Raw genomic sequence first — 27,692 nt, 5'->3', positions numbered from 1 at the left:
GAAAATATAAATTACCAAGTTTCACTCATGATGGTGTAGAAAATCTAAACAGACAGATAACATAAAATAAAATGATCAGAGAGCTAAATATCTACAATTGAAAAGAATTCATGAGCTCATGGGTTTTATAGGCAGGTCCTATCAAATCATTAAGGAATGCACAACCACTCTCTTATATAAACCGAACCAGAGAAAGAAAATAAAATGGCTGTTTTCTAATTTATTCCAAAATCCTAGCATAGTTCTAATGCCCAAACGAGGCAAATATATACTCATCCATTTAGAAAAATCTGGTACATGTATTAGAACTGATGAGCTCCTTATGTGGTACGGTGAAAAATCAACTTACAGAAATCAGTAATAGCTTTCCTCAATATCAGCAGTTTCTACTAGAAAATACAAGGGAAAACATAAGTGAAAACCTGATCCTACTTCTGTAGTGGAAAAGGATGTAATAATAGCAGCGACCACTGACTGTAAGTTTGGGTACACCGAATTCCAGACATAACTCATTTAATCTTCACAGTGGCTCTTTGAGGTGAATACTTCTTTATAGGTAAGCAGAGCAAGTACAGAGAGGCTAAGCATTTTGTCCAAGGCCACACAGCTAATGGGAGACAAAATCAGGATTTGGCCCCTGGTGATCTGCATCTAAAATGCATGTCTGTAACCTGTAGAACCCTGCATATTGTACCCATACCTAAGAATAAGCCCCGAGAAGACTCTTAAAACCAGAAGTCTAAAACTTCAGAGAAGGCTTTAAAGGAACGCTTAATATATAAACCATAAAGGGAGGGAGGCAAACCATAAGAGACTCCTAAATAATGAGAATGAACTGCAGGTTGATGGGGGTGGGGGAGAAGGGAAAGTGGGTGATGGGCATTGAGGAGGGCACCTGTTGGGATGAGCACTGGGTGTTGTATGGAAACCAATTTGACAAGAAATGATATTTCATATAAAACATTAAGTTTTGATTGTAATAAAAGGTGTTTGAGCCACACTGGTTTTGGAGCCTTTAAAAATCTAAATAACAGGAAAACAGTGTCTACAAAAAATAATAAAAAAATTAAAAAACAGTAAAAGAACACTTAATAAATGGAGATGGAAACTATTTCTGAATTAGAAAACTCACAACTGTAAAGATCCTAGGATAAGATCAGCTGTGTTGCTGTAACAAATGAAGCCTCCCAAGCCGGAGACGTGTACACAAAAGTTTATTATACACTTTTCATGCAAGATCCATTGTGATTGAGGTGAACTTCTCCAACTGCAAGTATGCATTTCGACCACATGCTCTCCAAACTTGCCATAGCAAGAGAAGAGGGGGCTTGAGAATCAGACAGGATGTTTTGAAGGTCTGAGTCTGGCAGCAGCTTGCATCACGTCAGCACAGATTCCGTCATTCAGAATCCCGTCACGTGGCCCCTCTGGCCCACCTGCAGGGGAAGCTTGGTTGCACAGTCTATGGTACACCTCCAGAAAGAGGACCCAGTGTAGCGAATGGAAGACATTGTCTCTGCCACAGTTGGTGGTGGTGCCCAACATAGAGTTGAGTCTCAATATGTATTTCTTACAGGGGAACATTTTTTTTTTAATTCCCCCCACATTGGTCTACAAATTCAATGTGGTATCACCCAAAATTCTACTAGGGTTTTATGTGGAATTTGACAAGTCAAAATTAATATTCATTTGAATGGGAAAATAATAAGACGAGTGAGGAAGTTTTGAGATAGAAAATTAGTGTTTACAATGGGGAGGAGACTTACTTGACTATATCCAGACCATGCCTCAAAGCTACAGTAATTCAAGTAGTATATAATCTTTTTCATGTTTTTTCTATTTCTGAGAGAGGGAGAGGGAGAGAGAGAGAGAGAAAGAGAGAGAGAGGCAAAGAGAGAGGGAGACCAAGGATCCAAAGCAGGCTCTTCCCTGACAGCCGAGAGCTTGATGCGGAGTTCAAACTCATGAACCCTGAGATCATGACCTGAGCTGATGTTGGATGCTCAACTGACTGAGCCACCCAGGAACCCCTCAAGTAGTATAGAATTATTGCAGGAAAATACAGACAGCTAAATAGGAAAAATTCCAACCATGTATACATGGCATACATAGTGATTTAGTATATGACAAAATAGTATTTTACATTAGTTAGTGAACAGATGGACCCTTCAGGTAATGGTTACTCATTTTGAAAATAATGAAGTTAAAATAACCACTCACATCATGCACAAATTAAATCCATGCAGATTAAACAACCAAAGATTTTTAAAAACCTATATAAATACTAGAATAATATATAGAAATGTGTTTTATCATCTGTCGCTTCCTAAGCATTGCACCAAATTCAGAAGCAGTTAAGGACCAGGATAGAGAGGTTATAAGATATCAAAAGTAAGGTTAAAACACAAGTACAGAGTGAAAGAAAATTTCAATATGTATGAAAGGAGAAGGAGAACTCCAGAAAATATGCAAAGCATACATAAGCCAATAAGGAAAAAGACAAGAATCACAATAGGAAAATGGTTAAAGCACATGGATGGACAACCTATAGTAGGAGAAATACACATGGCCATGACATCAAAAGGTGAGGAACCTCAGCAGTAATCAGGGAAATGCCAATCAAAACAAAAATGAGTTTTTTTCCAATCCCATATTGGTGATAATGAACATAAAAGTTATGGGGAGATGGGCTTTCTCAATCATCAGTGATAGGATTGTAGACTGGTAGAGCCCCAACAGACAGCCATTATTAAATCTACCAAAATTTTTAAATTCATAAACCACTGACCCAGCAATCCTTTTTCTAAGATTTTTTTAGTAGAAACACATACATGTACAGAATGATATATGTACAAAGATCTTCATTATGATACCATTTGCAATAATAAACAGCTATAAACAACCAAAATGCTCATTAATAAAGATTAGCTAAAGGCATTATGGTACATTTATACTGTGCAATGCCAAATAACCATCAGAAAGATAGATCTATATGAATACTGGTTTGAAAAGATCTCTAAGAAATAGTATTAAGTACAAATGCATATCTTATAACAATGTATGGTGTACTTATGAGTTTATTATGAAAAATTTATATATATAATATAATTATTATATGCATAATATTGTATTTATAAATGTATTTTTAAAAACCTAGAAGAATACATAATAGTTAACAATGATGACTACTGATATTAAGTAAAAATATGTGAGGAGTGGAAATGAAGAACTCTATAGACTTTGATAATGTTTAATCATTTATAACAAGAGTATATTTATTCACAAGTGCGTGCGTGTGTGCATGTGTGTGTGTGTGTCTGTGTGTGTGTATAAAGAGAGGAAGCTCTACTCCAGTAAACCATTTCTCATATTTGCTGGGAACCTCCTGGGAATAGATGGCTGGAACTAGACTTCATTAGGAACTTACCATATACTCTGTGCATTCATGTAACTCATGTCATGTGTACTCCACCTTTATCAAGGGAGAGTTACTTACATTTAACAAATGCAAAAAGAAGAGGGGATAGACTTGATGAAGGCACCAGGACAGGCCTTCTTCCAACAACCTTCTGCTGTACTTGGGCAGAAGCATGTAGGAAGGACAGTTGGTGCATCTGTTCAACACACTAGAGGTGATAAGAGAACAAGGGAAGAGTGACAGCTTGCTTTATGCAGGAGACATTCCTGGCTTTTCACTAGAGTGATCTTGAGTCAGCGTTTCAGCTCTTCCTATTTGCTTCCTGCCTTCAGTTGAGTTCCACGTGTCTGGCATCAGCTACTGGTTCTTTCAACCTAGGAATATTTTCTTCCCAAACCATCTCATAGAGCCTCTCCCTTCTTCTGTATGAGTTTCTGAGTCTCTCTGCAGTCAGAGTCAATAGATTTTCACAAATAAGAGCTTGCCTGCTTTCTACTGCCTCTAACTGGCACAGCCTTACCCAGGGTCATGTCATGCAAGTAGAAACAACTGGATTCGGAGAAGACAAGAGTAGAAAAAGGTCCCTTTGTTGCTAAACAGACTCAAATTTGAATGCCACTTTGCCTCTTGCTTACAGTGTGACCTGCTTTACTTGTCTCCTCATTTTGATTCTGGGTAAAGCAGGAATGATGAAATTAACTTGTTTCATGGCCAGAAAATAAATATACAAGAGGCACCTGGGTGGCTCAGTCAGTTAAGTGCCCAACTCTTGATTTCAGCTCGGGTCATGATCTCAGTGTCATGGGGTAGAGCCCTGCGTCGGGCTCTGTACTGACAGTAGGCTTAGCATGGAGCTTGCTTGGGATTCTCTCTCTAACTCTCTCCGGCTTGTGTTCTCTGTTTCTCTCTCTCAAAAAGAAACATTTAAAAATAGAAATATATGAAATTTCCATGGAAAGTGTATGCTCAATAAACACCACCATTTCCATCATTACTGTAATTATTTTGCAAAGTACCTTTCAATTCCTCTTTTTGCAGCCAATGTATCCAAGGATGTTATAGCAGCCTAATGAATTAATATAGGGTAGGAGTTTCTACCCCATTCTACAGATGAGGAAATTGAAGATCAAAGAAGTTAAATGACTTGCTGGGGTTCACATAGGTCCAAAGGAGCAAAGATGATATTTATACAAGTTTTTTCAGTTGAGCAGCCTATTCTCTTGTGTGTCTTATCTCTTATGTGCACCCTTTTCCCAGTGCATAGCCAAAGGCCATGAACATGTAAAGACTAAAAGAGTTCCCATTTCTGGATTGATTTTTCAGGAGCTGAGACCTCTGTTTCCTCCTCTTCCCCATGCCTAAGAGATTCCTTTTTCACTACAAACATCCCCAGATTGCAAATATTATTTCCACACCCCATTCAGATGCCTATTTAGTCCACAGAGGAGGACTGGTTTAGTCCCTGACTCAAAGGCATGTCAAAGGCCCTTCTGCTGTTAGGATTGGGTAGTTAGAGGTCAACAGAGACTAGGTATATTGCTAATTGAGCAGAAGCAGCGGCTGCAGTGAGCTGTCCGTGGTCCTGGAAGGATCACCTCTGAGTTACAAGGGCAATAACAACCTTGTTTTTGCTACAGTCTTCAACCTTGGTCGACAGATACACTGGGAATAGATTCTGGTTTGAGAAACTAGTTGATAATTCCCTGCGAATTGGTCTGTCATGCTCTTTAAAGTCTGTGTGTTCATGGAAAACAGTTTTTAAATTTGCTTTGTGCGTAGATGTGCACTCTGGTTTCCCCCTCGACTCCTCCAAAATGTCACAAATGACTTTCCCTGAATTTACCAATTTGCAGGATTAATGTGCTTCTCTCTAGACACCTGTGCCCTAGATAGATTCCAGCCAGAATAGCTGTCTCCATTCCTAAACTCTGACCTGTTTTGCAGGCAAAGGAGGCCTTGGTTTTAGGTCATCCACAATGGGGGCATCCAGCATGCGGAGCTAACTCTCGGCTCTGTTTTATTGTGCAGTTGTGTGGAGGAATACAAGCTGGCTCCTGATGGAAAATCCTGCCTAATGCTCTCAGATGTCTGCGAGGGCCCCAAATGCCTCAAACCCGACTCCAAATTCAACGACACCCTCTTTGGAGAGATGCTACATGGTTACAACAACCGGACCCAGCATGTGAACCAAGGCCAAGTCTTCCAGATGACCTTTAGGTATGGGCAGATACTCGCACTTCACTGGTTGGATCACTGACCCAAAATCTGGGCAGGGGGCGGAAGCCATGGGCACCATGGAATTGAGCTTTGTTAGACTGGCCAGTATCTTTGTAGGCTTATTGATGCCTATCCAATGAAGTGTTACAAGTTAGCAAAATTCATTCCATGAGGTTCCTTTTCCACTGACCTAGCCTTTATTTATCCTGCCCTTCCATTTTTCTAACTCTATCCACATATTTTTAATTCAGCCTTAAATCATCCTATAAGTACAGTTAATGGAATTTTAAAATGTTTAAATTAATCTTTCAGTCTATTAAAAAATAAGTATCCTATGTAGGCTATTCAGGCAGTTAAAAAATAAAGACATTTAATGAAGTAGAAAATAAAATTCCCATCACCCAGAAATATCCAGAATTAACATTTTCTTGAACATTCTTAAAACTCCTCTCTCCCTCTCTCTATCTACACACACACACACACACACACACACACACTAAATCTCAGTAAAGCTGTTTAGAAATTGCTGTTTTTTGCTCAACAAAATGTCAAAGACCTCTTTCTCTGTTAATAAATATAGAGGTACCTATGAAATTAAAAGATAAGACCATTCTCATATAAGAGCAAACAGAATGAGGATTGAGTTGGCCAAATTATATGAAGATTAGACATGCAGCGTCATTATGAAAGCCTCCCTGAGAGATTTGAAGAAGCAGGATTTATCATGTCTCACAATCTGAAGAATCAAAAGATGGTAGAATGAGAAGCATTGTTCTATGTATAAAGAATTATTATCTTTTTTTTAAAAAACAGTACTTTTAGACAGTTTTGCATGAAAATGTAATAGGATATTATCACAGGGCAGGGTTCACCCTAGCATTTTGAGGTCATGTCAACAAAAGTCAGAATTGGGAAGAAATATCACCATTATAATCAGTATCATCCCCATTCCATCATCTAATTAATAATAGTAGTGGTTATAGTAGGAGTGGTAATCATGACCACTATTTATTAAGAAATTCTCCACGTCAAACTCTTTACCAAGTATGTTTAGTATTAATAATAATAACAGTAGTGATGATGATGGTGGTGATGATATTAACTCAGCACATGCTGAGGGCATTCTAAGCACTTGCCATCTATTAACCATCTATTAATTTATGTGATCCTCACAATGGCCCTGAGAAGCAGGGTCTATTTTCATCCCCTTTATACAGAAGAAAAATGGAAATGTTAAGTGATTCTCCCTGATATCCCTTCTAGGAAGTGAGAGAGCCAGGATAATACCATTTTAGCTTCATTATTAACACCCTGGGAGGCACCATAGCCTCCATTTTGCAGCTGATATGTCAACACTGGAGAGGTAAAGTGACTCTCCCAAGGTCACCAGTGAGAGGCAGAGCAAAGAATCAGGTGTAAATCTGGCTGACTCCAAAGTCTTGCTCTTGTCTTTTCATCCAGTATACCTTGTCACTTCCCGGTTTGTAGAACAAGCATGGAAATGTGAACCCCCTAAAACCATTCACCTGTGTAGTTATCACAGCTGCTTGAGCACCTACTGTTTTCCAAGTACCATGCTGGTTACTTGAGATACAATGAAAAGTAAGATAAAAGTGGCTTGAGATCCTCTGGTGTCTAGGTGTAGTGTGTGGGCATACGTGTGTGTGTGTGTGTGTGTGTGTGTGTGTGTGTGTGTGTTTGTAATCTTATGTACTTATTTAATTTGTGGTAAGTACTGTTGAATAAAGATACAGTGTTCCAAGATAGCAATTAACAGTAGGCTCTAATTTAGTTGGAGCAGAATAGTGGGTGTGCATCTATTGGATTAGAAACCAATAATAAGACTTGGGAGTCTACTTTTCAGATGAAGTGTTATTTAACTAATACCTGGAAAATGAGTGAGAGTTAGCATTGGGAAAGATTTCAAGCAGAGACAGATGTTCTAAGAAGGAAAAAAAAAAACGCCTTTGGCTTTAAGATAGGAAGAAGTCTGGTGTGGTTTTGGCTGAGAAAGTAAGGGAAGAGTTGTGGGAGGTGAAGCCAGAGCAGCACGTAGTGGCAGATCATGGGGGTCTTGCTGGCCAAGTCTTTATTCTAATAGTAAATGGGAGAACTCATAAAAGGTTAAAAGAGTGGTTGTATTACATTGTTCAACCTCATAGTGACTGCATGGGAGGTAGGTTGCAATGAGGGTGACATGGGAAAGTGTGAAATGGGGGCTTAGTTGGGGGTATATTTTGGAAGTCACGTAAGAGTGTTGGTGGCTTCAACCAGGATAATGGGAACAGTTAGGAGAGAAAGGGGGATATTGGAAGATATTTAGTTGAAAGGCATAATGCCCAATGGCCAGTGAGCAGTTGTAGCCAGAAGAGAAGGTCAAGCAAGGGATGACTTAAGGGTAATAGGAGTGACTGGTAGCCACACAGCAATTTGGTAGCAGAGTTGAGTCCTTCAAATCCCAGTGAAGTTTCCTTTCTACTATGCAGAGGCTCGAACAGCAGCTGAATGCTACTTTGTTGGAAAAATCTGAGAGACTTAAGGATAATTCAAATGAACTACTCAATACTGGGACTCACAATGCTAACTTTCTGTAGTTTTAATACTTTATGAAACTTCTGTTTTGAGCACCCTGATAGGTAAAATAATGCTGTGTGGTATCCAAAAGAAAGAAAGTGTCCCTTGTTTTTTGAGAAGGGAATTTACAAGCTCGCACAATGACATACACAATTGACAAAAATATATGAATATTTAATTTGCAAAGCAGTATTCCAGTAGTTTTCAAAGAATTTCTTTGTGAAGCCTTTTGAGAAGAATTAGAAGGAACGATAAGGGGTTTCTCAGAGGATGAGGCTTATGAATTGGGGTTTGAAGTGATAGCAAAGAAAAGTACTTCTTGGGAGGGATAAGAGTTGGAAGGGCATTTTCTGGTCGAGGAACGAGTCTGCAGATGGACAGATACAGATAAGCAGGGGTGGGGACTCAGCAGAACAGGTCTCCACATAGACCCGGCTCCAAATCCTGGTCCCACCCATGACAAGCATAGTCATCTCATCACTTTCCAGCCACTGTGATGGACCCATTGTATGTTTTATGTAGCTCGATTTCTCACAGCAGCTATCAGACTGGCTGGCTAAGTGATCAAATGTACTAATTCTCATTCTCTTGTGTGGAGATTAGCTTTGGGTGCAAAAGAAGGACCCAAACTGGATAGTAAGATGCTAGATCCCAAAGAACCTCCATGGAATCCCAGATCTCATTTACATATGGAGAAGGGACTTGGGCAAGGTCACAAAACAAGTCACTGCAAAGCTAGCTCATGACCTCAGGTCAGATCCCAACATGCTGGCCTTTCTACTACCAACAAACTGATCATTAAGAGAGAACATGTTGCTGTAAAGGCTGAGCCTGGGAGTCTCCAGGCTCTGACAGAATTTTAGCCCCATCCGGAATCCTCATTCCGCCTCAAACACTGCTCATTGTTTCCAACCCTTCAATCTTGAGTTGTTTCTGAATAGCCAGGGTCTATGTCTGCCCTGATTTGCTCATTGAAAGGAGTGTAGTGAATAGACCACACTTTCTCTTTTGACAACAGCCTCAAGATTTAGGGAACTCCCCAGACTACCATTGTATTTGATTCGCCCATTTCACATAAACTCTCTTATCCTTGGCTTCAGTTAAACTTTTTTTTTACAATTATTTCCATCCTTAGACCATGTCACCTCTCGGAGGCACATGGTAAGGCAGTTGACTTCCCACAGTGGGAAGCTGAGTGGCTCCTGATGAGTCTAAATTTATCTCTTTCAAGGCTCCCTTACTGAGCCTCAGACAGGGGGGAGGCAGTGGCTTCTCTGTCCTCCAAGTTCCAGAAGGCAGGCCTGCAAATTTTTCAATATCAAAGGCAGTTGTCATTTCTCACCTCATCCCCCGTTCCTTTTCTCCCTCCTCCAAGTAATCTTCGGTCCAGCCCTCCAGAGTAGCCAGCAGGCACCCCACCAGCCGTCCTGCCATATGCCTCATTTCCTGACAACCGCCTGGCCTGGGATTTCAAACTGTCTACCAGCTAGAGTCTCCTGCATGACAGGCACCACTCTGCTTCATTCTCCTCCCTGCCCCTACCTCGATCCTCACACCTAGCAACTGCTGACAGAGGACAGATGTGCATTCTCATTTCCTCCATCGAATCTCTGGAAAAGCAACCTGGATTTCTGGTGTACGAAAGGCCTCCCATTTCAAGTCTCTACACTGCACAAGACCTTAACGATTAGACCTAACCCCTTGTTGCACACGTAGAGAAACTGAGACCCAGCAAACGATACAACTTTTCCAGGGCTCGCCATGATCTGGGGCCCGTTTGAGACTCAAGGTTAGAGTTTCTGACTCTCAAACCAATGTTCTCTGGCTTCTGGTTCTGTTGTAAGGGATGTCTGTCACTTCCTCGTATCCCTTTAATAGCATGTGGTCAACACAGAGGGAGGACTCAGGTGCCATTGGGGGAAGCCAGATTCTTTTTTTTTTTTTTTTTTATGTTTACTTATTTTTGAGAGAGAGACAGACAGACAGACAAAGAGACAGAGACAGAGACAGACAGAGCACGAGCCAGGGAGGGGCAAAGAGAGAGGGAGATACATCATCCGAAGCAGGCTTCAGGCTCTGAGCTGTCAGCACAGAGCCCAACATGGGGCTTGAACTCCCAAACTGTGAGAGCATGACCTGAGCCAAAGTTGGATGCTTTAACCAACTGAGCCACTCAGGTGCCCCAGGGGATGCCGGATTCTTAATGACGGATGGACTTTAGGCAGGAGCCACCCCCGTGTACATGATTCTGCAGGAACTTGATTCCTTTTCTGACCACCTTCTCAGGTTGCCATGTTTAGGCTGCAGCCTGTCCCTGAGAGATGAGCATGTGGGGATGCTTAGGACCCTGAAAAGCTTGGGAGTTTTCCACTGTGTGTGAAGATTTTGTGCGGCACACGCTAAGAGACCACACAGAAAGTTAGAGATAGGAAAAGAGTGACAACGAGAAGCAGTCACAGAGACAAAGCAGAGACGAAAGGTGGGGAGGTGGGAAGGAGTGAGAAATGGAAGGTTAGGAGGACAGACCTCAAGTGAGAGAGGAAGAAGATAGAGTTCATACTCAAGTCACAGCAGAATTTAGTCCCAGGATGGGTAGAGGTTATTTTAAGAACCTGGGTGGCACCTGGGGAGAGCTCTGGATTAGGAATCCGTTTCCTAATCAGATGGACATGAATGGACATAAAACTTTATGAAATTGTCAGATTCTGTAGAAACATGAAGAGTCAACGTAATTCACTCCTGAGTTACCCCCGAAACTCAGGAAGCGATGTCAAGTTTTGCTGGTTCTAATCCCTTTCGGTGCACATTGTGGGTCTTAATGACCCACGCAGGGTTGCCGTTAGAATTCCCTCCTCTTAGCTCTCCATCAATGAGGGAATTGGGAAAGACTGTCGGAATGAGATAAAGTCATCAAAGGTTGGTGGTATTTGATTTTTTGTTTGTATTTTACTTCCTTCCCTCCCTAATCCTCATCCATCCTACCTCATTCCTGTAAGAAAGAGAGGTCAACTTTGGTTATAGATTGCAGGGATTTAGATAAACATCAGTCAAGAGCTCTTATTCAGCCTGGAGTCTCAGAAATTGCAGTGAAGGAAGTTGCTTGGGAATGGGGGCTGAGCAAATTACAATTGTAGATTTTGCAAAAGCCTCATCAAAAATAAGATGGTTCTGCTGGCAATAGATGTTTGCTCATAGGCCTTCCAGGATGACCTACAAAGAGCACGAGGAGCTCATGAGAGATTTGCTAGAAAGGCGCTTTTCAGTCTAGTCTGCTTATCAGATGTGCACATTGTACAGCGTAAGAGGATAGTTTTGGGTGAGATGTGGGATTTCAGGATGAGGCACCACCAGCCTACGCCTGGTGAGACAGAAGGGCTCTCTTTAAGCATTTGAGAAAAGCTGGCTTTTGTTAGTGGCACCCACTTGTTTCCCAGTGGAGGGTCCTGAGTCAGATCTTATTAAGTGGCCTCCAAAGCTATTTTTCTAGCGCCTTCCTGGGAGATGGCTAATGATACATGCTGTTTCTGGATCCTTCCCTTCCCTCCCTTCTCCCTTTCTCTCATTTTCTCCAGTTAGCCATATGCATTTTTGTTATGTGCCAGATCCTATACCATGTACTTTATATATTTTCTTATTTAATGTTCCCAATACCAATCGCAAAATAGCCTTAACAACTTGGTTTTATTAAAAACAAAAAAAAAAAAGAGGAAAGGAGGGGTGCCTGGATGACTCAGTCAGTTGGGCATCTGACTTCCGCTCAGGTCATGATCTCGTGTTTCATGAATTCAAGCCCTGCTTTGGGCTCTGTGCTGACAGCTCAGAGCCTGGAGCCTGCTTTGGATTCTGTGTCTCCCTCCTGACAGAAACATCATCTCCATGTACTTCTGTGAACACTATGGTAATGGGAAGGGAATTTGCTCTCATTACTTCCTCCTAGAGGTGACTTTCTGCTCATGTTCCATTGGTCAAATCCAGTCCTATGGTTACAGTACCCCTCAAAGTATTGAGCAGGGACATGAAATGCTGTCTACCAGGTGCTGAGAAGATCAAGAAAAACATGGGACATCAATACCATTTACTACACCGAGGTATAGAGATGTTAAGCTAACTAGCCTAATAGTCATACAGCTATCAGGTGATAGAACTTCAGTCTAACAACAAAGCCCATCCACCAGTGTAACTTTCGGGCTTCTAGCATTCTCCCACTTGACATCACCACCTATATGAGAACTGTAATAAGACCTTATATTCTTTTCTTGACCATTTCCTTCATTCATCTCCCCAAAAAAAACATATTTATAGATGGATGAACTTTGAAGAAGTTTCAATGACGCTCCCTCCTTTTGTAGATGAGACGCCTAAGTCTCACAGTGTTTAAATGAACTACTTAAAATCATATAACTAGTAAATGAAAAAGTCAGGCTTCCAACCCCCAGTCTGTTGGGCTGCACTGTATCCACTCTGAAGCCTTAAAGATCTAGGATCCAGCTTCCACACTATACAGATGGCAACATCAAGGTCAAGCCTCCATATAAAGAATTAATGGTAGAGATAGGACTGGAAGCTGTTTTTCTGCATTCTCAGGCCTGGGTGTTTTGTGATACACCATGGTATTACTATAGCAAGAGAAAGCAAAGGAGGCTGCTGGTGGAGAGATTATTAATTAAAAGTGGCATTAGCTTCTGATTCTCAAGACAATTTTCAAGCCTACCTGGACAGTCATATCCCAACTCTTGACAATATCCTCAACTTGCCACCTGGAGACACAGCTGTATGTTCCCTTCTCTAGGGAATAAATTAATGAGACTTTAGTAGTAAACTGAGGACAGAAATTAGAGGCTGGATCACAGGAGTTAAGAGGCGACTTTCCCTGGAGCCCTGACTCTTGGGCTGGCTACAGAAGAATCTCTCTTTGGTCTATGCATTTTCCCAAGGTTTCTGGACATCTTCTGCAGGAGTGAAGGCCAATGTGTCCCCTGTACTATAGGCCCTGGAATAAAAAAGCTGAGTTTCCATACCTGTTCTGCCACTTCCTGTTGGATCACCCTTGCTCATTCTCTCCTGATCAGTTGCCATTTCTGTAAATTAAGGTTATGGCAGAACTTAGACAAATACTGAGGAATACAGCCTCTTCCTATTCAACCCCCATGGCCACAGGCTTAGTGAAGCTTCTCCTACTCACCTGATCATGAGAATCACGTGGAGCTGCACCAAGACTTACCAATTGTTTTTTGTTGTTGTTTTTTTGTTTTTTTCCCCCTCCTAAAATAAGGAGCCTGGGAAAGTGAAGCGTCACCATATTCCCATGTGGCTCACATTATCCAGCAGTTTGGAGATGTACTGGCCTCGTGTCTAAGATGCCAGACTCTAGAGTCTGAGTCCTAGCCTGCGACCTGTCAACTGTATGACCTTGGGCACATTTGTTCATTGTGCCTCGGGTTCCTCATCTCTAAATTGGAAATAATGACAATACCTACTTCTTGATGGTATTGTGATGATTAAAACTTTTTGAATGTGTATTTATTTTCAAGAGAGAACGTGAGCAAGGGAGGGACAGAGAGGGAGACACAGATTCCAAAGCATGCTCCAGGCTCTGAACTGTCAAATGCCACCACTAGAAATGATGAGGCGTAAACCCTGCATCTGCCATTACATAGCTGTGTGGCTTTAGATAAATCTCTTACCCTCTGTGAACCTCAAGATATTCAACTGTAAAGTGGGGTTTTAACCTAAAAATATCCTCTAAGACCTGTCATCATCCTCCCAGCTTCCTCCACCCAACATGTTTTGATGAATACATTGCTTTGGTGAAATTCCCAGGATAGGGGCAGGAACAGAGCCCTTCATGCTCTGTGGGTCTTTGGGAGGTGGACCACTCAGCCAGCATTGTGGAATAGGCAGCCGCCCAAGGTCACCTTCTTTTGGAAGGACGAAATCTTGCTCATGTATTGTATTACCTGTGTCCTGTAGGATAGCTCCTTTGTTTCTGTATGAATGACCTACATTCAATGAGGAATGTGGGATTTAGATGCCCATGTGTACTGTGTGGAATTTGAGAATGGTCCATGGCTTATGCCTAAAAGTTCTGGAAGTGTGGAACACTTCTGTGGAAATATTAAAAATATGTAATAACCAGCTTAGAAGTGGTCCTGACCTATAGGAAAGGATATGCATCTAAACACAATGAAGGTTAACCAGTAAGTCCTATGTTCTGCACATCAGAACCTACTTGTTCAGATCCTACTTTTCCTTCTGGTACATTACCCAGTACCCTTAGAGATGATTGATATTGTAAAACCAGATTTTCTTTACCTTTCAAAGCCTGACTTTGAGGGTCATAGGAAGGTATTTCTCCCATGACACATGTAGAATGGGTTGACTACGATACTTTCTACATGAGAAAACTAGAGCTCAGAGAAGTGAAGTATGGCATACAAGGTGATACAGCAGGTGAGGGAGCCAAGAGTCATGCCCTGCTCTCGTCTCCATTCTGTAGCCTCCAGATAATGTGTGCAAATGCACACACATATGGCTCAAACCATATGATCCTCGAAGAGTAGGAAAGCAAGTAATAGCTCATCATCATTATTATACACAAAAACCCTATCTAAAGGTAGGACTTTTCCCTATGTCTGCTTATAGCCAGAACACAGTACATATGAACTACACTAGTGATTCTCAACCTCTAATATGCATACAAATCACCAAGGGATCCTGCTAAAATAGAGGCTCTGGTTCGGTGGGTTGAAGATAAGACCTGAAACTCTGCTTTACAAATGAGTTCCCGGGTCTGAGGACCAGCTTTGAATAGCAAGGCATTAAACTGAACTTTTCATGAGTTGTGAGCCCAGGTTATGCCTGAGACTAGAGAAGGATTGTCCCTCTTCCATTTTCCTACTGGAGAGCAGTATTCAAGTCCCAGGGCCAATGACACTTAGAAGGCCATGCACTCCCAAAGGAGTCTTCATCCAGAGTGACCAAGTGCAGAGACTGTATTTTGGGTTTGCAGCAGCCAGGGTGACAGTCTTGCCCTGTAATCCAACAGGCCCCTAGTGTATAATGTAGCACAACTTGTTTTCTGTGTCCATCCATCCATCCATCCATCCATCTCCTCTGCTTAGTGATGGCTATGGGATGCTCTGAGAATCAGTCCCAGTTGGGGGGAGATACTCATCCTGAGTCCAGTATCCTGAAGCTGTGGTTGGGTGCTCAGATCAGAGCCTCCTGTGTGCCACAATCTCAGTTCACCACCATTCAATGCAGCAGAGAGGACTTTGCAGCAGAGAGCTGGGCTGCAGTCAGCTTCAGGTAGAAGACAGATCCCTGAAACAGTAGTGAGAAATCCATTTGGGAGGAGACACCGGCCTGAGTGAAGCTTTATTATTATTATTATTATTATTATTATTATTATTATTATTTAATATTTTTAACATTTTTTTTGAGAGACAGAAAGAGACAGAGAACGAGCAGGGGAGGAACAGAGAGAGAGGGAGACACAGAATCCGAAGCAGGCTCCAGGCTCTGAGCTGTCAGCACAGAGCCCGACGTGGGGCTTAAACCCACAAACTGTGAGATCATGACCTGAGCCGAAGTCAGTTGCTTAACTGACTGAGCCACCCAGGCACCCCGAAGCTTTATTATTATTAAGTGCTTAGACAAAAATCTCATACCCTCAACACTCATTAGTATAATTGGGGACAGAAAGAAAGTAGTAAAATTAAGACCTAGTGAAAGATGTTTTTTACTTTTTGCATGCGGGGAGCATGGAATCTCAATCCATTTCTAAAAAAGGCCTCTCTAATCTTTCTCCCTAATTATAGTAAGAGAAGAAAGACAAATAGCAACTTTAATTTTTTTTTTAATTTTGTTCTTGGTGTTCACATCTCTAAATCTACCAAACGTGGTCATTTTATGAGGAAAACAAATTATACATAGCATATTTTGAATGTTCTCCGACTAACCTAAAACTGTGTCTTTTAGTCTGCAGAAGGTGCTAAAACAACAAAAGCAACCAGGTTCATTTCACTTCTCCCCCTGCATTTTTTTGGTTTTGTTTTTAATTTTCTGGCTTCAAAATCCCTGACTCTGTTCTTTTTCTAGGAGGGGGAAGCCTATTGGAACCACTGAGCCATCCAAAGCAGAGACAATTTTTAAAGAACCACAATTTCATTCCACGAAAACATAGGCGGTAACTCAGGCTGGTCTAAGTGCTCAGAAGAAAAAGTCCGTAGGGGAGCCTATGGAACAGATAAGGATAGATTGTAATTAGCACAGTAATTGTAATTAGCAGAGCAATTGTAATTAGCACAGTGATTGTTTGTTCATAATGGGTGCTTCCAAAGTGACTCCAGGCAGTTTGTTCTCTTAAGTATCTTCTGCCGTTTCCCTGGTGATCTTGTTTACACTGCTAATGTACTAATGTGCTTAGCAATCTCTTTTATAAATAAACACTCCAAAGGTACAAGCCAGCCCAGCCCCTGGCCAAGCATTATGCATCCTTAATTAATGGAGTCCACAGCGATGAAATTTTACTATATTTGCATTATGTTAAGGCAACATCGGGTGTATCACTCTCTGAAGAAGTCACACCTCAGAAGTCATTTGTTGTTTTTGTCATTTTGTTAATTACAGGAGGGAATGAAATGGCCAGAGGGCTGCACTTGAGGTCAGAGACTCCAGTCCTGGCTTTACCACTGGTTCCCATTTGCTTTTAACAAGTTTTTGTTGCTCGGCTGTGATGTATGAGCTTTGAGGATGAAAAGATGAAGGAGACAGTCCAGGTCTCTATGATTATGCAGATGGACCACTGGCCAGTGGTGAGGAGAGGTAGGGGAGGCTTCCTGAAAGCTGCTGGCTGAAATCTGGAGTCTGTGATTAAGAGTTAGCTAGGTGGGAGAGTGCCCCCAGGCAAGTAAGAGCACAGAGCATCTGCAGACATGGACGTCTAGAGGATCTTGAAGAGGGTGAGGGAATGGGATTGTAGAAATAAACCATGGTGGGGGATGGGCATTCAGTCAGGAAGGGTTATTTAAACCCCGACGGTAATGGGACCATTACTGGCTATGAAACTTTTCACGGTCTTAGAACCTTCTGAGGCCAGTTTGCTCACCACTAAATCAGGGAACATCATCATACCAACCCCACAGGAGAATTATGGTGGGGAGGGAGAGGTGATGAGAAAAGTCAGGTTAAAATGCTTTGTAAATGTAAAGACATGTGCAAATGTTAGTGACATTTTCCTAACATGAATCTGAGGATCTGTGAGATGCCACTTACTCTGAAATTTTGTGCCGGAGCGCCCATCCTGGCACACTTGAGATCATGTGAGATGCAAATTCACCAACATTACTTTCTTTGTGTTCCTTCCAGAGAAATGAAACAGTAAGTCTATTCTAAGCTCACATTAATAAGCCTACGCATGTGTATCAGGAAAATTAATTTTTAGGGAAATATTTCCATTTCAGGGAGATGCCCTGAATAGAAATGTAGTTAGTAACAATTCTAATGAAAGATAGGATCACAGTTTATTGGATGTGAATTAATACAGAGAGCTCCAAGGGCAGTGGCTGGGGTTTTATGTAACATCACCACTGAATAATTTCTATTAATGATAATCTAGTGAAACACCTCAAAGGTGGCTTTTAAGAGTCCAAAATGAGCATTTATTTTTATGTCTCATAAGATCCTCAGAGGAGCCCATTAAGTGGGCAATTAATTAGCAGGCATAAGCCAGGAGCAGAAGCTGCAGTCATTTGGGTAACCCAGTCCTAGTTAATTCAGTATATTCCTGACCACGTTGCAAGAATCAACCCTGAATCAGTCAGCCACCTCTCCATTCTCTGTGCGGGTCCCGGCACTTGCCATGACCTGTGACCTTGAAGATGCTTCAGCTTGTTTTGGATGCTTTCTAGAGTAGGAAAGACAAGATAAAGGGATGAGTCTTCCCTGCCAACTCACGGTTCAGAGAACTGAAGTTCAGAGAACTCAGCGTTCTACAAGTTTGTATTAATTCCCCCTCTACTTCTAAGGAGTTCATGAGAACCCAAGCACTGGGAATATACAAGCCTATAGGAAATCTTGCAGCTGTGTTTGCAAAGGAGGTGGAAACCTAGTTTGAAATTAAACTAAATAGCAATTAAATTCTCCTTCAGCTGTGTGATTCACCCAATAAATAGACACTGAGTACTTATCATCTGCCAGGTTCTGGAGCTAAAAGCTGAGCAGGACTCAAGGAGCCCAACATTGGTATAAAGGGGAAAAGGATATAGTTTTTATTGGTATTATTTGCATTTGTGTTTCCTTTTTTTTTTTTTTTTTTTTCTTTCTCAAAGACCTGGGAGCATCTCTTTTTGAAACGTAATTGTGGAGAAAGATAGAGAAATGCATTTGCAAATTCAAAATAAGTCAATATGTAGGACATACCTATTGGTCAACCCCCCTTTCCTAGTGCCAGAGTCCTCCAGTACCTCTCGCCTTCCCACTCCAGCCTCAAAAACCCTCTGCCCTCTAGCCCAGTGGAACTGAGTTCAAACCCCTCTCTTTTATTGCAGTAGCCTTGAATAAAGTCAGTGATTCAGACTACCTTAATTTGTACGTAACGTCCTTTTGTTCTGATCCTGGCTGTTATCCAGCGCTGTGACTTTCAAAGCAGAAATTTCATCAGACTGTGTCGAACAGGCCAGAAAGAGGTTATTCAAGACTGCTGCAACAGGGGAGAGAGGTCTGAACTCAGTTGCATTCAGACAAGGTCAGGAGGTTTCTGTGGTTGGGGTAAGCAGGTAGAAGGGTACCAGAGGACTTCAGGGGAGGGTCACCAGCAGAATACATCCCACAGATGGAGTTATTCCAAATCCAAAGACGTATTTCTCTGCTATCTTCCTTGACGACTGTGTTTTAAAGAGATGGCTTCCGGATCCATAAGAAAGACCTTCCTTCCTGGGTTGGAGAACTAGCCAGACACTTCTTGAAAGATTTACTTGCTAAAGGGGCAGATAAAGAATTTATAGGGACACTTGTCTAAAGCCATAGTCTGAGAAAGAGAGGTCAGACACCTAGAGTCAGGAAGAAGCTTGTTTGAAGATGGGTCAAGTTGAGAGAATCTCAAGGCTGGCTTCGTCACTACTATACCTTTACCTGTCTGTCTTCTGGGCTCCTTTGCCTGTGACAGTTTTGGAAGGCTTATTTTTTATATACATTAAATTCACAAAGTTCAAAAACAAAAGCAGCATAAAATACATACGATGATAGTTTTTCATCTTTTCCCTGTTTTCTGCCATCCCTATTCCCCGGGCCCTACCCTACTGTTACTCCTTTCTTGGGGATCTTTCCAGTGTTTTTTACATATAAATCCAAGCAAGTAAGATTAAATATTATCCCTCCCCTTTCTTCCATAAAAATCACACAAAGTATATTGATTTTTTTTTTTTTTTTACTTTTACCCTCATTTAGTGATATCTCTTAAAGGTCTTTCCATAGGCAATGAACTTTTAAAAAAATGACACAGAGAACATTCTAATACAGGGATCCCATCAGTGATATACGATGCCATCATGGAAAAACTAGGGGTCTCAGAGAGGAGAGAGAGCAGGGTTTTGGAGACTGAATTCTTCCTCTTGGTCTGTCATGCCTCACACAGGTGATTTCTCCTTTCTCAGCCGAGTCTCCTCATCTGTACGATAAGGTCCTGATAAGGTCTTTACATCTTGTTGTGTCATTGTGAGTCAACTAAGTCCTAGTAAAATTAACAGTAGTGGCAGTAGTAACAATAGTAACAAGAATAGCAGTGACAAACATACAGGACTTGTCTTGCACCAGGCGCCATTGTATCTTTATTTAACCAAAACTTTACTGAGTACCTGTTTATATGTCACTCACTGTCTTTGGAAAGCCAGGAATATAGCAATGAACAAAGCCCCTAAAATCCCTGCCCTCGTGAGTTGTATTCTAGTGTGGGAGACAATCAACAGATAACTATATAGAGACTATGTCAAGTGTAAACACGATGGAGGGAGGCAGGATCATAGGGCTGGCATGTGCTGGGCAGGGCGTCCTGTTTAATACAGGCTGAACAGAAAAGCCCTCTTTGATAAGGTGATACTTGCGCATAGGTCTTAGGTGAGATCGTGAACTTTGCAGGTACCTAAGGAAGAGCCTCCGGGCGGAGGGTGCAGCAAGTTCACAGACCCTTGGCATGATCCATGAACAAAAAGGAGTTCAGGTGGATGGAACATAGTGAAGCGGCGGGGGTTGGGGGGTGAGTAGTAGGAGAAAATGTTCTAAGTTAAAAAATAATGGATGGCAAGTAGAACGCTGTGGCAATCTGTGTGGAGTCCCATGAGTCATGTAAATGCCATACTTTGGATTTTATCCTGAGTGAGAAGAGAAGCAAGCCAGTGCATGGTTTGAGTAGAAGAGGGCTCTAATCTCACTCATATTTTTAAAAGACCATTCCATCTGGGGTGTGAAGAATAGACTTTAGTGGCCAGGATAGAAGCAGGGAAAGCCGTTCCAAGGCTTCTGCAGTGGTTCAGGTGAAAGACAATGGAGCATGGCTGTACGAGTTGACATGGTGGGCAGATTCTGGGTGTATTCTCAAGATAGGGCAACAGAATTTGCTGATGAGGGAGAGGAAGCAGGAGGTGAGGTTGGCTCTCTGTTTTAGCCTACGCCACTGGACAGATGGAAGTCCCATTGATGGAGACAGGAGAGGAGGCATAAGGGAGGGGAGCAGAAACAGAAATTCGATTTCAGCCATATTAAAAAATGAACTCATTTGTGGAAAATTCCAGCCATTAATAAAAGTAGGCAACAGTATCATAAACCCCAGGTAATCATCACCCTGCTTTAGTAAACGTCATCTGGCCATATCTCACGTATTTCCTCATGAAGATGTCAGGAAGCCAGTTGGATATACCAACAGAGAAGAGAAACCAGCCTTGAAATACAAATGTCAGATTACTTAGCATATGAATGATATAAAAGAAATGAGAGGAGACAGACTCATCAGGGAGTAGAGAGAGAAGAGATGAGCCCAGACCCAGAGCCCAGGGGCTCCCATACTTACAGGTCAGAGAAATGAAGAGGCACCAGCCAAAGAGGATGAGAACGAGTTCCCAGTGACCTAAGAGGAGAACTCAGGGAGGAGCTTTACCTGTATAAACCCATTCAGCTCCCACAGCAGTGTGATGTCCAGAGATGACACTAATTTTCTCAGTCACCCAGCTTAGAAATAAATGGTGGAGCCAGGATTGACATCTAGGCAGTGTGGCTCCAAATCCATACTCAAACATCTCTTCCTCCCTTCCCCTTACACCACACGGTCACATGTCCTGCTCCATTCATATCACCGTGCTGGGCTCAGGGACTGGAGGGTGGCGGCAGCTGGGGAGTGGAGGAAGCATATTATAAAAATATGCCCAAGCTAAAAGTTAACCAACCACGCAGGACATGATATATATGATAGACCACCAAATTACCTTGGTCAATAATTCAATACTGCCTAATAATATTAACGATGATGATAATTGCTATTTACCGAGCACACATGTATGGGTCAGAGACTCTGCACAGTGCTTCGAGTACTTATCTTCTTCACTCCTCACAACAAGCTCATGGAGATGAGCCAATGTTATATCCATTCTGCAGAGAAAGACGCTGAGGTTACTGAGCTTAGAAAGTGGTGGCGAGGGATTTGCTCTGTTCCACCAATGGCTTTGCAGTCACATTGTTGAGGAGGGAGGGAAGGGCACCCACAGGCTTTGCGATCAAGTAGTTGGTGGGTTCGAATCCTAGCTCTCCGCAATATGATCTTCATTATTTACCCAGCCAGACTGTTCTTTGCCCATGGAAATAATGACGAAAAAAATCGTATCTTGTCTTTGTGCTATTTTTCCACTGAAATACTTGTAGAGACCTAAATTAAATTAATATTTGTGTGATTCTTTATTCAATGTCTACCTTCCCTACTGAAATGAGACCGGGCACGTTTTTGACTGTCAGTATCAATCCCCAAGACCTAGCTAGCAAAGTGTCTATACGACTAAGGTTGTGACAAATGGTAGCTGTAAGTTCAAAGTTGATTTTTTTAATTTATTTTTTTATGTTTTCATTTTTTTAAATATGAAATTTATTGTCAAATCGGTTTCCATACAACACCCAGTGCTCATCCCAACGGGTGCCGTCCTCAATGCCCATCACCTACTTTCCCCTCCCTCCCACCCCCTGTTAACCCTCAGTTTATTCTCAGTTTTTAAGAGTCTCTTATGGTTTGTCTCCCTCCCTAACTTTTTTTTCCTTCCCCTCCCCCATGGTCTTCCGTTAAGTTTCTCAGGATCCACATAAGAGTGAAAACATATGGTATCTGTCTTTCTCTGTGTGACTTATTTCACTTAGCATAACACTCTCTGGTTCCATTCATGTTGATTTATGGATAAAGTGTATAGAAAATTGTGGGTCAGAGACGCTTTTATACCCATCCACAGACTGGGAACCCTTCTCTGTCACAGCACTTTACACACTGCACTATTTTATATTTCAGTTTCCCTCTATAAAGCTGAGGTGGGAGTGTAGTTTAAGGGTGAGACTCTGGCAGGCCTGGAATTAAATTCACCCTCTGCTGTTATTAGCTGTGTGACCTTGGTCAAGTCACCTGACCCAGGCTAATTGTCCTCATTTGCACAAGGTGAACATATTAACTACCTCATTGGTCAGGTGGCAAAATAAGCCAGTGTTTAAATCAGCTGACCCATGGTCAATGTTTAGTATATTCTACTCATTTTCTCTTCTCACCCTCAAGGCAGAAACTGTGTTTATTTATATGCCCAGTGATAAAAAATAAACAGGGCTTGATGAATAGAAGGTGACTTATAAGTTGAGAAGGCAAGAAGAAATAAAAGGAAGGAAGGGTCTGGGGAGGGATGAAGAGAGGAAGGGCAAGAGTATAGAAGGAACAAAGAAGGAAGTCAGTAAGGTTCTGTGAGCTTCTCTAAGACTAATTAAAAGAAAAGAACCCATTCCATTCCCTCATTGAACAAATTCCCTGCTCTCACTGAATTTTAATCATTGTGCAAGGTGATGGACATACAAAGAGTTGCAGCATGTGCCTAGTATTTGTAGGGTGACTGTATGTCCCAGGTAGACTGGGACAGTTCTGGTTTATGCCTTTTGTCCCAGAGTCCTAAGTTTACCATTTATCCCAGATAAAAGTCGCCTGGATTAGATGATAGCTTCCACTGTCCCTCCACTTACCAAGCTCCTAGGTCACACAAAAAAGATGCTTATGCAAGTGAAATTCGGTCAAGTGAGCTGGGGGTGTGTGTGACGTGTAGAAGTCAGAGGTGACAAAAAAGGCAAAAAGAAGAATGTCTGTCTCCCCAAAATTAGCTTCTCTTGAAAAGACACAGGGGAAGCTTTTGTTCCGACAAAGTTATGTTAATATTGTCAAGTTGGTACACTGGGCCACTGAACTGGTACTTGGGGACTGTCACAATATTGATGGGGAGTTTGGCAAGTTAATTTTCAATCTGTCACTTCTCTCTTCTACGACTCTTGCTCCTTAATAAAACTCCACAGTGATTGCGGGCTCTGCTGACAGCTGGAGAGTGATCTTTGAGACTGAAACTGGCATGAAATGATTCTTTCCTCCCCTGCCCCCTCCTTTTCTCAAAAAGGTTGCCAACCTGGAGTGAGAAATCCTTTCTCTTACTAAAGAGATCCCATTGCTGGGGGCTGCATGGGGCCCTGGAAAGGATATAGGCTTTGCAAGTTAGACCAGCTGGGTTACGAATGCCAGTTCTGCTCCCGACTAGCTGTGTGACCTTGGGAAAGCTACTTGATATATCTGATCCTCCGACTCCTCTGGTCGTCATGATAGAAAATAATACATGTCAAAGCACGTGCCTACAATTCACAACTTGGCAGGTCCCTTTCTTCCTTTCAGCAATATGTGTGGGGCATGAACTAGAGGTATCTGTCCCTGGACTCAAATGCCAAGTGATCCAGAAGCTACCCCTCCCTATGCACCTTTAACAGATCCAATGCTCAGTCAGTATCAAGAAACCCATGGAGCAATCAGAAGGAATATAATTATAATAAATGTGCAATACTTTTGAGAGCCCTAGTGAGTTTCTAATGGGCTTTTTGCACAACAGACTAATAACAGTTGTAACAAAACCCACCCCACTGAAACTGAAACCTTCATTTTCTCTACACCCGTAAGACTGTTTTCTCTGCTGGGGCTCCTGAACCAATGTGAATTGCCAGGGAATTGTGCAAATGGCCAAACACTATAAGCATGTGACATTTGTTCCCTGGGTCTGTTTTCTACGGACCAGTCTCCTCTAAGACAATCCTACACACTTGTTCGAGTCCCCGACTTTGATGCTGCCCCCTGCTTAGGCACAAAGTCAGTTTTACTCTGTGCTTGAACCTACACTTTTCTTACAAGTTTTGACTTTATGTTTCTAGTTACCCCAGCCACTGCCTCCATATCAGCAGCCTTCCAGGATCCGGTGGGATCCACTCATCACTTGGTGATGAACTGCCCCACTCAGCCAACATACTCCTCTCTTTCTCTACAGTGTGATTCTAGGTAATGCATCAATCCATTGTAGAGCATTTGATGTCCACTCTATAGGTGTTAATTTAGCAACTACACTATGTTAGCCTCTTCACTATATCCTAGCATTTACAGAAGTAAATAAAACAGCTCACAGGCATGGCGAGAGCAACAGGAATGGAGACAATAACTAATGGAAGAGAATGGAAGGGACCTGCGGTGGTAAACCTGCTTGTCTTTACTCCTAAGAATCTTCTGATGCCCTGGCTGAGACTTGCTCCTAGTCTCCTCTTCAGGCACCACCTTCTCTCTCCACCCTTTGAAGGACAAGCTCCTTGACAAAAACTCATAGTTTCCACTTCTTCACATTCCAATTGCTTCTCACACCTTTCTAATTGGATTTCTCCCACATCACTCCCCAGAAACTCTAGTCTAAAGTGAGGTCGCCAATGATATTGCCAGTGAATATAGCAGAGTGGTTAAGAGTTTGGGGAGCGTGAAGAAAATGCCTGGGCGCGGATCTCAACTGAGGCTATTTACTAGGTAAATTTGGTTTCATCACCTATTAAAAGGAAGGGAGCATTTTTTTTTAACATTTATTCATTTATTTATTTGAGAGTGAGAGCACATGCATGTGCAAGCAGGGGAGGATCTGAGGGAGAGAGAGAGAATCTCAAGCATGTTCCATGCCCAGTGTAGAGCCTGATGCAGGGCTTCAGCTTATGTACCATGAGATCATGACCTGCGACGAAATGAAGAATAGGCCCCTTAACCAACTGAGCCACCCAGGTGCCCCAAAAGGAAGGGATCATTTAAATCAGAAAAGGCATGGGAAGTACTGGGGACATAGTAAGGCATGCAGTTATTATTACTTTTGTTTTCACCTTCTTGCCCTCCTTGCCCTGACCACACAGCCTTTGCAATTTTATGTTTGCCTGTCCTCTGTCTTCTTCATTGGTTTCTGAATTGCTAAATGGCAGTGGCCACACCTTCTACAAATCAGTATCCAAGGCAGATCCCGACCGACTGGGCTCCCAGCGAGCACTGTGGATATTTGGTAAATGAATGAGTGAAGGAAAGAATGTATGAATAGAGATCTAATGTGAATGAAAAATGGACTGCTTAGTGGATGCATACATACATGTATATGTTAATGTATATTCACATCTGATTCATATATTGATGAATATATATGAGAATAATTACATGAATGAATGAACCCATGGATGGATTAGTGATGTGTTCAATGAATGGCGGAATAAATGAAGGAGTGGCTGGGGGCAGGACGGTTATTGAGGGAATGTAAAGGTAAATGAATGATTAATTATTGACCCCACATATCTTAGACCCGCTGTTGGCCAAGGAGAGCCATAAAAGGCACGTGGCTCTGGGGGAAATTTGTGTTACTCTGGGAGAGTGGAAAAAAAGAGACTGGGATGTGAGTGGAACTAGTGATTTCTTTCCTGATGTTTGAGGAACATTAAGAAATACATCAAGATTTAGAATTTGCTGCTGTGGTAGGCACTGGTCAGGGAATGCTAGAGGTAACAAGAGAAGGAGATGATGAGGAATGCAGAGATTGTGGAGAGAATGGTCAGAATTCACTGAGGCTGGAAGACTATGCCAGGTGGGGTTCTATTTTTTAACAGCTGTTAAAACATTCCTAAATATCAATTTTTTTAAAAAAAATTTGTTAATTTACATTTATTTATTTTTGAGAGTGCGAGCAGGGGAGGGGCAGAGAGAGAAGGAGACAGAATCCAAAGCAGGCTCCAGGCTTCTGTCAGCACAGAGCCTGATGCGGGGCTCAAACCCACGAACAGAGAGATCATGACCTGATCCAGTCAGACACTTAACTGACTGAGCCACCCAGGTGCTCCATCTAAATACCGAATTTAAAACATAACTGGTTTTGATAGTGTATGTAATAACAATCACAACGATAATTAGCCATTTCATTCCTCTTGTCCCTGTCTACAGCAGTCCTTCTTTGATTTCTCTCTCTTGAGCTTAATAAGTGCCTCCAGAGAAGGATGGGCAAGGGCCCTCACTCCTTCCTTTTGCATTCATTAAATCAGTAGTTCAGACATAGGCCCTTTCCACTCTGCTGAAGGACTGTAGACAACTGGCAAGAAATTGTATACATACATTGAGGTATTTAAAGCAGAAGGGGCCGGGGCGCCTGCCTGGGTGGCTCGATTGGTTAAGTGACCAACTCTTGATTTCAGCTCAGGTCATCATCTCATGGTTCATGAGATTGAGCCCCAGGTCGTCGGGCTCTCTCTCTCCCTCTCTGTGCCCCTACCCCCTCATTCCCCTTCCCTACCCTATCCTTCCTCTGCTCATGTTCTCTCTCTCTCAAAATAAATGAACATTTTTTTTAAAAAGGCAGAGGGGTGGGGCGCCTGGGTGGCGCAGTCGGTTAAGCGTCCGACTTCAGCCAGGTCACGATCTCGCGGTCCGTGAGTTCGAGCCCTGCGTCGGGCTCTGGGCTGATGGCTCGGAGCCTGGAGCCTGTTTCCGATTCTGTGTCTCCCTCTCTCTCTGCCCCTCCCCTGTTCATGCTCTGTCTCTCTCTGTCCCAAAAAATAAATAAAAAAAACGTTGGAAAAAAAAATTAAAAAAAAAAGGCAGAGGGGTATATTTTATAATGGAGTGATTCTAGAATTCCAATAAAATCACCCTAGAAGAGTCCAGGGAACATTTTGGCAATGACAAGTATACTGGGTCCTGTTTGCCTGTAGAAGGAGGTAGAGTCAGTCATCAGGGGAGAGAGAGATGAGTTAACACTACATTCTGAGAAGCGTTTTCCTGGGTGGCTGCCCACACAAGGGTGTTGAACAATACCATAGGGTGTGTCTTCAGCAATCATTTGACAAGTCCACAAGTATTTTCTCTGTGGACTTTTTTATAAATTGACCATCAAAT

At 42.2% G+C, this 27,692-nt stretch overlaps 1 protein-coding gene across 4 annotated transcripts in view; it reads left to right on the top strand.

Annotated features, from left to right (window-relative positions):
- ASTN2 (astrotactin 2) overlaps positions 1-27,692 on the top strand; it is an 874,248-nt gene that overhangs the window by 561,318 nt on the left and 285,238 nt on the right. For all 4 annotated transcript variants that reach the window (XM_019454036.2, XM_019454034.2, XM_019454035.2 and 1 more), the window contains one exon: positions 5,447-5,635. In XM_019454036.2, the coding sequence (XP_019309581.2) occupies positions 5,447-5,635 (189 nt within the window). The remainder of the gene's footprint in view (positions 1-5,446; positions 5,636-27,692) is intronic.

The sequence above is a fragment of the Panthera pardus genome, unplaced genomic scaffold (genome assembly GCF_024362965.1).
Source record: "Panthera pardus isolate Hobbes unplaced genomic scaffold, ASM2436296v1 HiC_scaffold_20, whole genome shotgun sequence".
NCBI classification, from domain to species: domain Eukaryota; kingdom Metazoa; phylum Chordata; class Mammalia; order Carnivora; family Felidae; genus Panthera; species Panthera pardus.
Note: the sequence above shows the minus strand (reverse complement) of the source record. Positions and strands in the feature narration are given on the sequence as shown.